General features: G+C 48.8%; 2 protein-coding genes across 4 annotated transcripts in view; both read right to left on the bottom strand.

Moving 5' to 3' along the window:
- Positions 1-31: 31 nt before the first annotated feature.
- CDK3 (cyclin dependent kinase 3) lies at positions 32-3,714 on the bottom strand. 2 transcript variants are annotated; one of them, XM_030837733.2, is made up of 7 exons: positions 3,412-3,714; positions 2,992-3,069; positions 2,792-2,912; positions 2,527-2,697; positions 2,343-2,444; positions 1,871-2,074; positions 32-868 (listed from the first exon to the last, which is right to left on the bottom strand). In XM_030837733.2, the coding sequence occupies exons 1-7, from the start codon at positions 3,576-3,578 to the stop codon at positions 719-721; spliced, it is 993 nt and encodes a 330-aa protein (XP_030693593.2). In that variant the 5' UTR covers positions 3,579-3,714; the 3' UTR covers positions 32-718. The 2 variants fall into 2 exon arrangements, with proteins under 2 accessions (XP_030693593.2, XP_030693594.2); XM_030837734.2 differs by having other exon boundaries at positions 32-735; positions 3,412-3,709.
- A 24-nt stretch (positions 3,715-3,738) lies between these two features.
- Positions 3,739-16,772, bottom strand: part of TEN1 (TEN1 subunit of CST complex) — a 16,561-nt gene continuing 3,527 nt past the window's right edge. The window contains exons 2-5 of one of the 2 annotated variants that reach the window (XM_060291258.2): positions 14,354-14,450; positions 10,619-10,776; positions 10,235-10,291; positions 3,739-4,565 (exon numbers count right to left, since the gene is read on the bottom strand). In XM_060291258.2, the coding sequence (XP_060147241.1) occupies positions 4,444-4,565; positions 10,235-10,291; positions 10,619-10,776; positions 14,354-14,445 (429 nt within the window). In that variant the 5' untranslated portion in view covers positions 14,446-14,450 and the 3' untranslated portion in view covers positions 3,739-4,443. The remainder of the gene's footprint in view (positions 4,566-10,234; positions 10,292-10,618; positions 10,777-14,353; positions 14,451-16,772) is intronic. The other variant, XM_030837736.3, reaches the window with a different exon arrangement.

Here is a 16,772-nt window from a genome sequence, read left to right as displayed (position 1 = left end):
CCCTGAGCAGAGAAACACTGGAAAACTCAGGAATGCATCAGTTTTATTTTCTGTTCTTAAAGCCAGAAGCAAACAAACGTTAAGCATATCCCAGGTGACGAGACAACTAGTTAGAACACCCAGCCTGCCCCAGGATCAGGAAAATGTCCTCTCTCCCTCACCCCGCTTTCTGTTTAACTTGGGACCCTTAACTGGAACTCAACTCTTCCCCAGAACATTTTAAATCCAGAAGACCAGCCGGGAGAAACTCTTTCCCCCGGGGTCTGGCTCTGCAACTGACGGCCGGGCAGCGGAAGGGCACTAGGAGGGCTTGCTGGAGGCCCGGGCAGGTTTCCTACTCTCCTTAGCACCTGCCATTCTGGTGCCAGGGGACCCAGCCTCTGACAGACCCCCTCGGACATGGCGCTTCTGTGCCCCCATCTTGAAACGGCACCGGCAAACCCAACAAACCCAGGAACTCGCTAACCTGCTGGCAGGACAAACCCAAACTCAGCCCTCTGACGGCTGACGCCAAATTGCTCTCTCCCCAGATGTGTCCTCTTTCTTGGGAAGTGAGTAGGGAGGCAGGGGGGCAGCAGCTGGAGAGAGGCTTTGAGGCCTCACACCTTCTCAGCGGCAGAAACCCTCCAGCACACACTAGCGCGGGGCCAGGGAGGCCTCGGTGGACGAGAAGTACGGATGCACAAGGGCGGCCTTGGCTGACATGCGCCGGCTGGGGTCATACTGCAGGAGTTGCTGCGGAGGAAGAGACAGACTGGGCCCGGGGGTGGCCAGGGCCCCAAGCCCCAAAGCAGAGCTGCCGCCACACCCAGACGGCACAAAGCCAGTACCTCCCAGCTTGAGAACCAGTTCTGGACGCTCCCGGAATCTGGGGACAAAGACTTCATTCTAGTCCAGCCCTAAGTCACCCCCTGTCTCCTTCACATTACTGAGGCCGAGTCAGGCTCCCCCCTTCCTCAGGGAGCCTTCCAGGCTCCAGCCTAGTTCTAGTTGAGACACTTTTCTCTAGGTATCAGGATGAGGGAACCAAACCTGTCCAGGGAGCATGTTGAGGGTGGGGCAGAAACACAAAAATCCCTAAACCTGGCCAGGCTGTGGAAGGACCCCCCTGCCTTAGAGTAGCCAGGATGGAGGGCTAGGAGGCTCCATGGGAAATCCACTCCATCCTCCTGGCCCTGGGTTGGGAGACGCACACAGCCCTCTGGAAAGCTGGATACAGAGCCTGAAGATGAACCTCCTGCCCTGCCTTCCTCTGACCCAACACCAGACTAAAGAGAGAAACGTGCTCTGAGTCTTTGTGGGCAAGAATGGCTAGCTCTGCCTGAGGCCCTCTGGGCAGCCTGGCCTGGGCCAGCCCAAGGGGTCAAGAGGGTACAAGCAGAGGGGTGAGTGAGGACTGGGGCAGGGGCCGTGGCGAGCAGCGAGCAGCCTGCTCTGAACAGCCTCGTGTGAAGAGTAACCGCTGTGGAACGCACTGCGGGAGCACCGAGGCAGTGGGCGGTGTGGTCCCTTCTGGGAAAGCTTACAGCTTAGATGGGGTAATAATGTCCACGAGAAAAAATTACCAAAACACAAGGCAACTAAGAAAAAGGGCACATAGCACAGCATAAAAACAAAGCTAACTAGAGGAGAGAAGTTTTAAAAGGGATGATGAACGTTGGACCTATCATGGGAGAGGCTTCCAGGTGGAGCAATGGATACACATGGGGACAAGCGAACTCTGTATAGGGGTCAGCAAAGAGACGAGCTGGGACTCAGAAGGAACCAGGGCTGCATAAGAGGCTGGATGACAAAGGGGACACTTCTAGCAAGAGCAGCAGCTGGCGTGAGGAGGTCTTTCTCAGCCTCCCTGCCGCCCACCTGTACCTACCATGAGCAGGTCCTTGCCCTCTGGCTCCAGGTGGGGCACGATCTCCTCCAGCCCCTTCCTGGTCCACTTGGGGAAACTGCCCTTATAGTCAGGCAGCTGGGTGACTCCTGGCCACATGGCTTCATTGGGTGTCCCCAGGGTCCGAAAGATACGAAAGAGTTGGTCAATCTCAGAGTCGCCAGGAAACAGGGCTTTGCGGGTCACCTGGAACGGGGAAGGGGAGAAGGTGTGGGGTCTACTCCCTTGTCATGCAGAATCCAATACCAGAAAAGAGGCCAGACCAGGGAGGCACCTCCAAGATATCTTTCCCAGGGCTGTGCTAAAAGTCCTGGCCTTTTCTGGAAAAAGACCTTAGCCAGTCCCAAACACCCCTTAATCCACTTCTAACAGGAGAATCAGAGCCCCTTCTACCCCCCACCCCAGAGGACCCTGCCTGTGGCCTCCCTGGGGCCATGTCTGGCCCTCTCTCTACCATCTCTGCAAAGATGCAACCAATGCTCCAGACGTCCACAGCTGTCGAGTAGAACCTGCTTCCCAAGAGGATCTCGGGGGCACGATACCAGAGTGTCACCACCTGTGGGGACAAGAAAACAGCGTCATTCAGGGTAGCTGGGTGCACGGGTGACATCCCTTCTCTCCCCTCTGTCCTGCGGTACCTCATGGGTGTAGGAGCGCAGGGGCACCCCAAAGGCCCGAGCCAGTCCAAAGTCAGCCAGCTTGATGGCTCCCAACTCATTGATGAGCAGATTCTGGGGCTTCAGGTCTCGGTGGATGACCCGATGCGAGTGGCAGAAGTTCACCCCCTGCAGCAGCTGGAAGAGGTAGCTCTGGAACAGCAAGCATGAGAAGGAGCTGGCTGAGCGGAGGCGGGGCCGGCTGAGCAGGCGTTCGCCGCAGGTTGCCCCGTCCCGCCCCTGGTACCTTGACTACATGCAGGGGGAGCTTGGAGGCTGGGGTGGAGTCCATGTACTTCTTCAGGTCCTGGCTGAGGAACTCAAACACCAGGTAAAGCTTCTTCTCGCTGTGCACCACATCCAGCAGCCTGGCCAGGCGACACCAGTCAGCATGCGGCTCCCAGCCGGGCTGGGAGAGGCCCACTTCCCCGCTCCTTCAGGCCTCACCTGACGATGTTGGGATGCTTAAGCTCTTTGAGCAGGGAGATCTCCCTGATGGCAGTGCTTGGGACCCCCTCGGTCTCCCTGGAGAAGAGAGTGGTACAGCAGTGGAGGCAGCAGCTGAGCAGGCCCTTCTGCTGGGGGGCGGGCGGGGGGTGTCACCTGTGTTCCTTATTCCCTAAGGATGCCCACCCCCTCCCCAGCGATGGGGCTCTGTGCTCCTCGGCACACACCCATCACCCCCACCGGCCGGGGGCAAAGCCTGGTCGGGGTGAGGACGCATGAGGGCTGCACCTCCGTGGCCCCCGTGTAACTGGGGAGCACTCGGAAAAGGAGTGGAACACAAAACCCTGTGATGAGGGACGGATGGGTGGGCTGTGGGTCACCCCTGGACCAGGGGGTCTCAGAGGCCGTCCCAGAACTCACAAATCCAGCCTGATCTTCTTGAGAGCCACGAGCTGCCCGGTCTCCTTGTTCTTGGCCTTGTACACCACCCCATAGGTGCCCTCTCCGATCTTCTCCACCTTCTGGAACACATCCATGCTCGCAGAGCCGCCCTGGAAACAGAAGGCGCCTGGGGCGTTCGCCCCCATGCCCAGCACCCCCGCTGCCCCTCCAACCTCCGCGGCACAGCCTGTCCAGGGCCCCCAGCCCCGCCCCCCGTCCCGGCTCCTGAGGCCTGGGGCCCCCAGGGCTCACCCTGCTCTGCCTGCCAGGCCGCCCAGGCCCAGGCCCGGCTCCCACCACCCACCAAAGCCCCAGCCCCAGCCCCAGCCCATGCCCGAGAACCTGGTGTGGCGCAGGGATGCCCCTCGCCCAGCCCAGGCCAGGCAGAAAACCCCAGGCCCCAGGAAGCAGCTGCCCTGAACCGGGCTACGGAGCACAGGAGGGCCCAAACTTCTTCTGCCCCAGCCCCCGCCCCTGCCCAGCCAGGCCTGGACCCCGGGGGGAAGAAGGCTGCCCAGAGGGGCCGCCCAGGGGGGGCCGGGGTCAACTCAGGACAGAGGTCAGAACCTTGGCAGGAGCAGCACCCACTGTGTCCCGGGCCCCCCACCAGGTCCTAAGCGTCCCCAGCGCCCTCCCGTCAGGCCCCCAGCCCAGAATTCACCACAAACCCTGCGCTCCCGCAGCCTCACTGCCGGGCCGGCTGCCTGCTCCGAGGTTCCCCCTGCTGGCCCCTGCCGGCGCTGCACCACGTGCACGCACTGCTACGTCACACCACATGGCTTTATTCACGAGGACCTTCTGCAACCCTCCAGGATCCACACGGGGCCCATCCCCCAGGGCCCCAGAGCGCGGCCTCTGATCTCTAGGCTTCCATTTCTGGGGCAATCCCATTGAACAACCCCTCCCCTCTTCTCTCCAGGAAGCTCCTGCATCTTCTCGGCGGCAGCTCCAGCGCGGGGGCGGTGGCGGGGAGGGGGTGGGGCGGTTTGCCAGGAGCTGCTGTTTCGCTTTCTACTGGCTGCTGTCCCTCTCTCGTTGGTACAGCCTCTGCTCCCGGATGGCTTGTTCTAACAAGGGGAGATTCATTCCTTCCACACAAGTCAGCACCCGGGCCTTCACCACGCAGTCTCCATCTGAAAGACACAGACACCAAGGCACAGGCAGTGTCAGCAACACACCCTGCAGATGCATTCCAGCCGTTTCCCCTCGACTTGTTCTCGGGCTTGGGTTTTGACAGAAGAGTCTGACAGGGCACAGGTGAGAAGGATGGTTTACAGGATGATGACCATTTGTCTACTTGGGCCTCAGAACTGCGGGCCCACCATGCACTACAGGCACGTGGCTGAAACTCAGGGGGTAGCCTGAAAATTCCACTCCGGCCCAGAGAGACGTAGCCTCTACTTCCCTCTTCTGTCATCTTAACTCCTGCCAGCTTCTCTGTAGCTCCCAAGTGCCCAGAGTTGAGGAGCAGTCTCAGTCACCACCCTAGTTCCCCATTTGTACCAGGGGAAGGGCCCCTTGGCTTCGTGGGGCTCACTGGCATTGGAAATTGGAGCAAAGAGAACCCCATATTTAATCAATCCAAGGGGAGAGTCTGGGCAAGTCATCCCACCCTGGCCAAGGGGCTGCGGGCGCTTCTAGCAGATGCTGTGGTGAGCTGATGGAAAGGTTTGTCAATGTTCAGGTGACACCAAATAGGAAGGACATCTGGGGTTCGCCCTTATAGGTTGTTGTGGGGTTTTTTTGCACTATGTTCTCTCTGCTCTCTGGGCACGTCAATGAATACATTCAGTGTTCTAGAACATTATGCCGTCCTCTTTTGATGCCATTTTGAGATAGAGGCTCTCCCTGGTTAAAGTCTATGCCTAACTTTTCCTCTAGTCTAGGCCACTTTACTGATTTAACAGAGCCCGGGGGCAGAATTCAGAGAGCTGGACTGTGTAGATTCCAGGCTTCAACACAGAGAGATGAACTCATTTGAAACATGAGGTTGCCTGTGTGTCGTCAGCTTCTGTCGGCCCCAGCGCTGGACTGCAGGGGCTGCATGGCCTAGAGTGGGGTGGGGGGGAGGGCATGGGACAGTATGTGGATCTGTGGATGGATGTAGACTGTTGATTCTCATCACTCAGGCCTCTTCAGGAATAACTGGCTCATCTATACTAATCAGTCAAACAGGATATTTGCCTAAACTTCATTTGGCACTGAAAGGCCTAGACCTTTTCTTGTGACACATGTGGCCCTAAATGGTTTTCACAGAGCAGCTGCATGTGTTCAGGATGACACAGGGAAAGCAAGGACAAAATCAGAGTGCTCTAATTCGCAGTTAAAAATCTCAAAATAGAAGCATAGGTCAAATGTTTCCAAACTTCCTGTATGAAGATTTTCTTAGTATTGGACTTAATTTCACAGAACTTTCCTTACAATAATAATGCCTGTCAGCTCTTTCCTCCCCTCAACCTGGGGAAACGTTCCCTTCGAGATACAGATAGTGGAACACGTTTCTTCCCGTGAATGAAGAAAAGTTATTAAAAATGGAAGTGAACTGTAGAAGTATGATTATCACAGGAACAAATTTGGCAATTCTGTTAGTCCATCTGCAAAAGGTCTGTGTAAATGGAATAAAAGAACGGCATTTGAAGAGTGCTGCAGGGGAGGAGAAAGGAGTTTATGAAGCCAGAGAAATAGCCATTTAGGGGAATCTCTTCTTGCAAAGAAAAAGAACCTGCGGCAAAGGAGAAGGGCTGAGGGAATTCCCTGGTGGTCCAGTGGTTAGGACTCTGCGCTTTCACTGCCGAGGGTGTGGGTTCAATCCAGAATGCAGCGGGTTGAGGTGTGAGTCTGAGATAAGGAGGGGTGATGTGGAGAACAGATCTTCTTTTAGGAAGTTTGACTGTGGAGGGAGGAGGGTCACAGCTAGGTAGGGATAGAGCTGAACTTGACATTATTGTTGCTATTATTTTAATACAGAAGAGGCTTGAGCGCTTTATATGCTGGGAGGGAAGAACCAGTGGTATCAGGTTAAAGATTCAGCTGAGAAGGCAAAGCCCCTGCAGGAAGGCAGGCATGCATCACAGCACAGGGGCTGCACCGCAGGCAGGAGGGACCCTCCTCTCTCCCAGACTGGAGGAAAGGGGCTACTGATGGGTGTGGATGCATATAATTTTAGGAGAGGCTGCAGCTGTGGCCTCAATTTTACCTGGGATGTAGGAGGTGAGGTAATTTGCTGGAAGGGACAGGGAGGTGATGACGAAGGGGGTCCTGCGTGAATGCCTGAAACAGCTGTTGCGGGTCAGGGGGAGGGGGGACCAGCCAGGACATGTGGAAGGAATTCTAGGCAGCGTGAAGGGCCCGGAAGAGATAAGAGACCTTGAAACCGTTGTGCTAGGAATCCCTGGAGCTTTGTGAACTTTCTCCATCAACAGTTGGGTGGGACCTGAGAGGGTGGGGATTGGGGTTTAATCAGGGAGGAATGATGGAAGACGAGTTGGAACTTCTGCCAGGAAAGTGGTTGAAATGATAGTGAGGTCAAGCTGGAGAGGAGAGAAGGTGGTCCCGATGGGTGACGAGGCAGGATACTGAGGGTGGAACCTAGTTTCAGGCAGCAGAGGGTCCGGGTAAGTCAGGCAGCAGTGGGGCAGAGGTGGCAGAACTGGTGCTGCAGGAGGAGCTGGCAGGATTTCCACCCCACCTCTGGGTTCTGTAATGGGGCCTGGGAGGCTCCACATGGGAGGGCAGGAGGGGAACTGCTGCCTGGGGGGGAAAGCCAGGTTTCAGGCAAGTCCCAGAGAAGAGGGCTTGAAGGTTTGAGAGGACACAAGGAAGGCCTGTGAGGGCAGGAAGCAGTCAGGTGAACGGAAACCAGAACAGGTGGGATTTATGGTGAGAGCTCTGGGGCAGCTTCTTGCTGTAGGCGAGTAACCTTCAGCCTGGTATTCCACGCGGGCCCCTGGAGCAGAGCGGGGCCGAGGCTGTGTCCTCACATCTTAATCCCTGGACTGGAAGCCCTCGGCCCTGCGGGGTGTCCTGGCCAGCTGGTGTTGGCACATGGCTGGCATTTCTTCTCTTTCGTGTGCAAACATTTCAGAAAGGTGCCTTGAGGGGGCCTCTAGTCCATCCTCAGAACTGCCAACCTTGCCACGGGGCAGGATCCGTGTGTGGTTGACCTTTGTGTCCCCACAGGACTTCAGACCTGGCCGGGGGCCAGACAGGCCACTGCAGGTTGGAGGTCAGCGACGGCTGCCAAGCTCAGCCCACACTCTGCCCTCCCTCCTCACCGTCGTCTTTCTTTCCTTGTGCCAGTCTCGAATGACAAGCATGTAGTCTCAATTAGAAACTGAGGGGAAAAATTTTTTTTAAGGAAAAAAAAACCCTACACATTGTGATGAAAATAATGGTGAATGGTAAACTTGCCAGAGCCTAGGAAGAATCCTGCTGGGTCTGAGGCTTGACTACTGAGGTTCCATGTTTTTTGTTTTTTGGCAAGAACACGTCAGAGCAGTACTGTCTGTGCTCTCCTGGTGCATCACACCAGAGGTACACGATCGATCGGTCCGATTTTTGTAATGTTTGATCACCTGAGCTACAGTGTTCCCGGCAAGCTTCCACCTAATGGTTTGAGCGGCCAGTGATAACGATCGTTGCCTGGATTTATTATTTCCTCGGGGCTTTTAACATGGTGACTTTAGAATTTAGTTGTTTCTCCTGCCTTTATTCACTGTGATTCTTCTCTAAAGAACGTTCCCTCCTCCGAACATTTGGTTTCCCTGAAATACAATCTGTTCAGAAAAAGGTAGGATAAACTCAAGGGAAGGAAGAGCAGGTTTAATGCAACCAGGAGGAAGCAATTAGCTAATTCCAGACCCAAGTTCTCCAATAAATGGCATTACCAAAAAGAAAAAAGGAAGACCAGAACCATTATAGAGACTTGGGATATGTAACCCAAAGGCAATGCACGGACTTTGCCTCCTGCTTTTAAACTAACTTTTTGTAAAAAGCCATTTTGGGGCCGAGGAGGGGAATGAACACAGACAAGGTATGTACTAGAGTATATTAAGGAACAGCTATTCATTTTGTTGGGCGTGATTGTGATGTTAGAGATAGACATTGAGGTATTTATGGGTAAATGAAATGATGTCAGATTTGCTCTAAAATACACCAGCAAAATAAGCAAGTAAATGCGGGCGATGATGACACAACAGCGGAATGTGGATCACTGCTGAATTTGGGTGACGGGGACATGGAGGCTCATTCTACTTTTGTGCTTGTTTGATTTGAAACCATTAAATTGAAAAAGTGATATGGGTTGAATTTGTAAAGTTTTTTCCATTTTTCTTCCCACAAATAATTCTAAATGTCTTGTCCACGTCCCACCCTGGTCCTGGCCTGATGTCCCACCTTAGTATCAACCCCTCTCTGTATCTGCAATCAGACCTTTGAGTTACAGATACTGGGCAGTTGGCTCCTGAGAGCTCCCAGGACTCCCTGTAGGGGCCAGGAGTGCAGGAGAGAGTCTCAGGTGAAGTGGGCTGCAGTCAAAGTGGAAATGATTTATTCAAGGCCCTTTGTACCCATTTCCACCCCTCCTCCTGATACTTCTCTCAAATCAATGATGAAGGCAGGGACTCTGAGCTCAAAGGCTTAAGCCTGAATAAAGATTAACTTTTATCAAATCAAACGTAATTAAAGTAAGCACCGTTTACTTTTTTTCTAGTGCATTTCATCCAGAGTTAAAAACCACTGCAACTTTTAGAAGGTAAGTTGGGAGTGTAAATCAAGAAACATAAATGTTCATATCTTTTAATGTAGCAATTCCACTTTCAGGAAACTACCCTAAAGAAATCATCAGCAAATGGACAAAGTTTGGGAATAGTTAAAGGCTATTAACTACAGCATTTTTAATATATATCTAGATAGATTGTTTAAACTGTTTTTTCCCTCTGGCTATAAAGCAATACATTTTCATTGTCAAATAATAAAAGTATAAGGAATCCCACAGCCCCACCACCCAGAAATAATTACTATTAACATTTTGGTAAATAATATTTCAAACTTTTATGTGTATAAAAAATGTCTAGGGCTTCCCTGGTGGCGCAGTGGTTGAGAGTCTGCCTGCCGATGCAGGGGACACGGGTTCGTGCCCCAGTCTGGGAAGATCCCACATGCAGCGGAGCGGCTGGGCCCGTGAGCCATGGCCGCTGAGCCTGCGCGTCCGGAGCCTGTGCTCCGCAATGGGAGAGGCCACAACAGTGAGAGGCCCGCGTACCGCAAAAAAAAAAATGTCTGTTTAACAAAAATGAGATCATATGATACATACTGTTTTGTAAACTGCTTTTTCTCAGTAAAATACTACGAACATCTTTTCATGTCAACTGATATAAATTTACAACACCGTTTTTGATGGCTGTATAATATTCTCCTGGCTGAATATCTCATAGTTTCTTTAACCAATTAATGTACAGTGTACTTATAAGAGCAAAAAATGGAAACAATACAAATGTCTAATGCTTGTGTGAATTAGTGCACACATCTAATCTGTAAAATATTATATAACCATTAAATACTATATCTAGAAAAAATTTTCAAGACATGGGGGAATGCTTATGATATAATGTTAAATTAAAATAACCAGATACAACATGTTATAGTTACATAAAGCATGTGAAGGAAAATGGCACAGGGACAGCCAGAGAGGGAAGCAAAGAATACAAGTACCTAGGTTTTAAAGGGCAAGCTTCAACCCTTGATGCCATAGAGATTCTCCCAGGTTGCTTCTGTTCCTTCCCTTGTGTTTTATTTCTCTTACCCTGACTTCCTGGCCTGTTACTCCAGCCCCATCCTCTCCGAGCCTTAGTTTTCTCACCTATGGAATAGCCATAAGATGACTCATTAAGGGCTGGTGAGCAGATTCGAAAAGATTTAAGCAAACCTCCTAGTACCAGGCCTGGCATGTTGTAGGCCTTCAGAAATTAATGATTTCTCTCCCCGCTTTCTTGCTTCCCTACGGCAGGTCCACCTCAAGCCCAATCACGTCTCTTTCCTATGAGTCCCTATAACTCGTGGGCTGATTTGGAAGGAATGTTAACCCCAATGAGGGACCCCTGCTGGGTCAGAAGCCAAGCCCAGGCACCCAAAAGACTGCCCCACTCAGGACCCAGAGTGAAAAAGGGTGTGTGAAGCCAAGGCTTACCCTTCTGGTGCTCCAGCTCCCCAAGGACCATGTAGAGGGAGCCCACCTGGGCTTGGAACGGTTCCACCAACTTGGTACAGACGAGGATTGGGTGCTGGTCAGATCTGTGCTGAGCCATCAGGGTCACTCGGGACTTTGTCATGTCGTAGCTGTACAACCTGGAGGTCAGGTAAGTGTGATCATTTCCATCCATAGACAGAACCAACCCAAAGTTCTAAAGGTTCTGGGAGGCCAATACATCCATTGGAAAATGTTCAGCCTCACTCGGATCAGAGAAATTAAAGTGGCAGCAACAGAAAAGGTTAATTAGGTCTACATAACTGAGGTATAAATTACATGCATTAAAAGGGACCTGTTCATTGACTGTTGACAGACGTATACACTGTGTAACCAGCACCCCCATCAAGCTTTGGTACATTTCCATCACCCCCAAAAGTCCCCTTGTGCCCCTCTGAACTCATTTTCCCACCTCCCACCCAAGGCAACCACTGATCTGCTCTTGGTCTCCACAGGTGAGTTTTCCTACTCAAGCACCTCATGTAAATGGAATCCTGACAGCATGAATTCTTCTGTGTCTAGCCTCTTTCACTCAGCATAATGCTGTTGGGTAAATCAGTAGTTTGTTCCTTTTTATTGCTTGGTAGCACTCAGTTGAATGGATCAATAAATTATTATTATCCTCACCAGCTGATCTGGTTTGCTTACGGACTTGTGCTGACATATGTTTTCATTTCTCGTGGGGAAATACCCAAGTGGGATTTCTGGGTCATATGGTCAATCTGTCTGTTTAAAGGAAACTGGCAAATTGTTTTCCAAAGTGGTTGTGCCACTTTCCTTTCCCCCCAGCAACATATGAGGGTTCTAGTCATTCCAAATCCTTGTCAGCACAGGATACGGTCAGTCTTTTTAATTTTAGCCACTCTAGTGGGCATGAAATACCGTACCATTGTGGTTTTAACTTGCATTTCCCTAATGACACATGATGCTGAACAAATTTTCATGTGTTTATCTGCCCTCTGCATATCTTCCTTGGCAGTGTCTTGTTTAAATCTTTTACCCATTTAAAAATTAAGTTCTTTGTCTTCTTATTGGGTTATATGGGTTCTTTGTTTATTCTAGGTACAAATCATTTGTTGAATATAGATAATATACACACACATGTTCACTTATTTTTTACCAGTTCGGGGCTTACCTTTTAATCTTCTTAATGGTAGCTTTTGATGAGAAGCTTTTAATTTTGTTGAAGTCCAATTTATTCATTATTTTTCTTTTATGGTTTTTGTTTTGGTTTGTTTTGAATATGTATTTATTTATTTGGCTGCGCCAGGTCTTAGTTGCGGCCTGCAGGATCTAGTTCCCTGACCAGGGGTCGGACCTGGGCCCCCTGCATTGGGAGCTCTGAGTCTTACCCACTGAACCACCAGGGAAGTCCCTATGGTTTTTGTTTTCTGAGTCTAAGAAATCTTTGCCTATCTCAAGGTGTATGTGAAGGTTTTCTCCTGTTTTCTTCTAAAGATTTTATAGTTTTAGCTTGTTCATTTATGATCCAGTCAGAATGATTTTTTTTTTTTTTTTGGTATGCTGTGGGGTAGGGATCAAGGTGTTTTTTTACCCCCATAAAAATATCCGGTAGTTCCAGCACCATTTGTTGAAATGACTATACTTTCCCCACTCAATTAAATTGATGTCTTTGTTGAAAATCAATTGCTTTTGGTTAAATAAATAGATGTGGTTAAATAAATTATGGTATGTCTATGCAATGAAATAAAATGGATCTATTTAAAGTGATGATATAGATTTACATATTTGGCATGGAACTAGGTCTACCATACACAGTTAAGTATGGTACAATATAGTAATATAATAGGATCTCATCTAGCTTAAAATATTTATACATGTATGTATATATATATGTCTCCAAGATGGTCCGCAATGATTCTTATCTCCTGGCATCCGCATCCCTGTGTAGTCCCTACCACCCTGACTAGCGCTGACCTGTGTAACCGATAAAACATTGCAGAGATGACCTAGAGTGATTTCTGAGGTTAGGTCATTGACATTGTAGCTTTCTCTTTGCCCTCTCTGTTGAGTCACTCCTTCTGGGGAAAGCCAGCTGCCATGTTATCAAGACGCTCAAGCAGCCATATAGAAAAATCCGTATTGAGGAAGTGAGCCTTCAGGTCCACGCCAGCCTTCAGATGCTGGCAGCCCTGGCTAACATCTCGACTGCAATCTTCAAAGTCAATCTGAGACAGAACCACCCAGCTAAGCCACTCCCACATTCCTGACACTCAGTAAGTCTGAAAAAATAAGCATTTATTGTTATTTTAAGCCACTTAATTTTGGGGTGATTTGTCACACAGCAATAGGTGACTAACACAGTATATATGCATATACACATATTGTGTATATACACACCCACCCACATATACACACAAACACACATGAAAAAGCAAGTAATCACCAAAAGGTTAGTGGTGGGTGGTTGTCCACACAGTGGAATTACAGGTGATTTTTACTTTCTTTCTTTCTTTCTTTTTTTTTTTTTTTGCTGTACACGGGCCTCCCACTGCTGTGGCCTCTCCCGTTGCGGAGCACAGGCTCCAGATGGGCAGGCTTAGCGGCCATGGCTCACAGGCCCAGCTGCTCCGCGGCATGTGGGATCTTCCCAGACCGGGGCACGAACCCGTGTCCCTTGCATCGGCAGGCGGATTCTCAACCACTGCGCCACCAGGGAATCCCTTTACTTGCTTTCTTTACACCCTTGTGGATTGTCTACATTTTTTACAATGAATATGTATTAATTTTTTAGCATTTAAAAATTATTAGGGACTTCCCTGGTGGCGCAATGGTTAAGAATCCGCATGCCAATGCAAGGGACATGGGTTCGATCCCCAGTCCGGGAAGATCTCACATCCCGCGGAGCAACTAAGCCCCTGCGCCACCAACTACTGAGCCTGTACTCTAGAGCCCGCGAGCCACAACTACTGAAGCCCGCGCGCCTAGAGCCCGTGCTCCGCAACAAGAGAAGCCACCGCAATGAGAAGCCCGCACACTGCAACTAAGAGTAGCCCCCGCTCGCCGCAACTAGAGTAAGCCCGCACGCAGTAACGAAGACGCAATAAATAAAAATAAATTAAAAAATTTATTTTGAAAAACAAAAATAATTAGATAAAAGTATGACTATTTTAATTTTTAAAATATTTTTTAAAATATATAATAATAAATAATTTAAAATGTAAAAATAAGTGATTTTTTAGTAATTAAAAATATGTACTTTAGGGGACTTCCCTGGTGGTGCAGTGGTTGGGAGTCTGCCTGCCGGTGCAGGGGACATGGGTTCCAACCCTGGTCCGGGAGGATCCCACATACTGCAGAATGGCTGGGCCCATGCACCACGGTGGCTGATCCTGGGCAGCCGCGGGCCACAGCTGCTGAGCCTGCGCGCCACAACTGCTGGGGCCCGTGTGCCTGGAGCCCGTGCTCCGAACGGGAGAGGCCACCGCAGTGAGGGGCCAGCGCACCGCAGCAAGGAGTGGCCCTGGCTCGACGCGGCTGGGGGGAGCCCGCGTGCAGCGGCGAGGACCCAACGCAGCCAAAAATAAATAAATAAAATAAATTTATAAAAAAATATATATATACTTTAAAAATAATTTTTAAAATATTATAATTTTTAAAAAAGACTTTTAAATTTTTTTAAACATCCCCCCCACCATGTGAAAAAAACATTCTCACCTGCCAAACGTTCTCAGTGTGTCCCCATCAGGAACTTGGCCGGCACTGACCTCCCAGGGGAAGTAATAGATCCCAGGTTTGGGCAGCATCATTGCTCCTGTAACCAAATAGTTGAGATGGGTTTTTGAAGACTCCTGACAAACCAAGCCAACCACAAGATGGAGATTAACAGACACGAGACCAGCAACAACTGAAAAGGTAGTTCCAGGGGATGATGTTTTAAAATTTAAAAAGATTTTTTGATAGGTTTATGCATTCACATATTAAAAAAAAAAACCAATATACAAAAGATCTCTGTGGAAAGTGTATGATTCCCACTCTAACTCCCATGTGGCCCGTTCCCTCCCCAAGCCCCTAAACCTGGGATCGGTAAAAAGGCAGACAGTGACATATGACCTCTGTCACAACTACCAAACTCTGCCATTACAGTATGAAAACTCGCAAAGACGATAAATAACGAATGCGTGTACCTTATTTCCTTCAAACTTTATTGACAGAAACATGTCGTGAGTTGTCTTGGCCTTTGCTGCTGTTTGCCAAGCCCTGCCCTGAGGGGACCATTTCCATCAATTTGTATTTAGCTTTTCATTATGCAAATAAGGACAAGTATGCATATATATTTATTTCCCTTCTGTACTATAGTATACATACTGTTCTTGATTTTCTTTCACTTAATATATTTTGACACTTTCATAGTTGTATATAAAAGGAGTCTTCACGTTTTTTAAATAAACTTTTTATTGGAGAATGGTTTTCATTTATTTTTTTAAATAAACCTGTAAAGAGGGTACAGAGAATTCCTATAAACATCACACCCAGTTTTCCCTATAATTAACATCTTACATTAGTATGACACATTTGTCACAATTAATCAGCCCGTATCAATATGGTACTATTAACTCAACTCCATACTTTATTTGGATTTCACTGGTTTTTCCCTAATGTCCCTTTCCTGTTCCAGAGTCCCCTCCAGAATCCCACATAACATTTTCTTTTTTTTAAAATAAATTTTATTTATCTTATTTTTGGCTGCGTTGGGTCTTCGTTGCTGCACGCGGGCTTTCTCTAGTTGCGGCGAGCGGGGGCTACTCTTCGTTGCGGTGCGCGGGCTTCTCATTGCGGTGGCTTCTCTTGTTACAGAGCACGGGCTCTAGGCGCACAGGCTTCAGTATTTGCGGCACGCAGGCTCAGTAGTTGTGGCTCTCGGGCTCTTAAAGCGAGGCTTAGTTGTTGTGGCCCACGGGCTTAGTTGCTCCACGACATGTGGGATCTTCCTGGACCAGGGCTCGAACCCATGTCCCCTGCATTGGCAGGCAGATTCTTAACCACTGCGCCAGCAGGGAAGTCCTAGAATCGTTTTTAAAGTAATTTTTCTACTCTCACCACGTATAAGCTAAGCTATAAGTAACTATATCATTAAATTTATTTTTTTAAATTACCATGCAGTAGCATTTGACTCTTTGTGGGGTTAGGGTTGGGGGAGATACTCTTTTGGAAATTTTAACCTCAATTTCTTCTTCAAACAAAAGCTGCTATGTGTTTGTGAAGACACTTCTGTTAAATAAGCACAGCTGGCTCCATCAATCATTATCCATACATTATCACACATTCAAGAAAGTTTCTGAGAAGACATATCAGGACAGGCTTCTCTTGTGGGCCAACTGGATTTCAAATACTCTCTCTAGGAGTCTGAGTAATGGTACAACCTGTACTTCAAGCCTTGCCCTTTTCATTCCCCAAGGCAAAATATTCTAGGAGAAAAAAATCCCTGGTATGAAGAAGAGAAATAGGCTTCTTTTTAACAACTGGGAAGTTTGAAAATGCTGTACAGGAAGGACGGTGAACCAATCTGACTGCTGCTTTCATCTTTTCTGAAGAAACTGTCAAGATTGCTGTAGTGGGATTGAAGGTCAGAGAAGTAACACTTATAACTAAGTTCATCATAGCTTTTATCGGCTTTGGGTTTGTTTCTTGGGGACAAGAAACTTGATGGTATATGTTTACCACCCCAGAATTAGAATAGGTTACTGGTTTATCATAAAAGGATATAATTCAGGAACAGCCAGAGAGAAGAGGTGCATAGAACACGGTAGGTGGGGAGGGGTGTGGAGCTTCCATGCCCTCTCTGAGCTTTGCCACTTTCCCAGCCCCTCCCTGTGTTCACCAACCCAGAAGCCATTCATCAATGTGTTTAAAGTTACAAGTCTTTGTTAGTCTATATTATACAATGAATCCCCAACATTAAAACTCGAGTGATGCCACATGATTTGACCTATGGCCTCAAAAGATTCTATCACCTGGGGATTATTTCCAATTTTAAGTGTAATCTCAACTAAATGAATTTTACAGTAACCAAATAAAATGATTATTTTACTATGCCTTTAAAAGTTTTGCAATCACCAGAGTAAAAATGAATTCA

Source organism: Globicephala melas, chromosome 20 (genome assembly GCF_963455315.2).
Source record: "Globicephala melas chromosome 20, mGloMel1.2, whole genome shotgun sequence".
NCBI lineage: Eukaryota > Metazoa > Chordata > Mammalia > Artiodactyla > Delphinidae > Globicephala > Globicephala melas.
This window is presented reverse-complemented; position numbering and strand designations above follow the sequence as displayed.

Bases quoted from the DNA above. Each gene is read 5' to 3' on its own strand.
- CDK3 (XM_030837733.2), bottom strand. From the start codon at position 3,578: ATGGGGGCGAACGCCCCAGGCGCCTTCTGTTTCCAGGGCGGCTCTGCG. The intron at 2,913-2,991 runs GTGAGGCCTGAA...TCGCCTGGCCAG, and splicing joins AAGCATCCCAACATCGTCAG to GCTGCTGGATGTGGTGCACA. The intron at 2,445-2,526 runs GTACCGCAGGAC...TTGTCCCCACAG, and splicing joins TGCGCTCCTACACCCATGAG to GTGGTGACACTCTGGTATCG.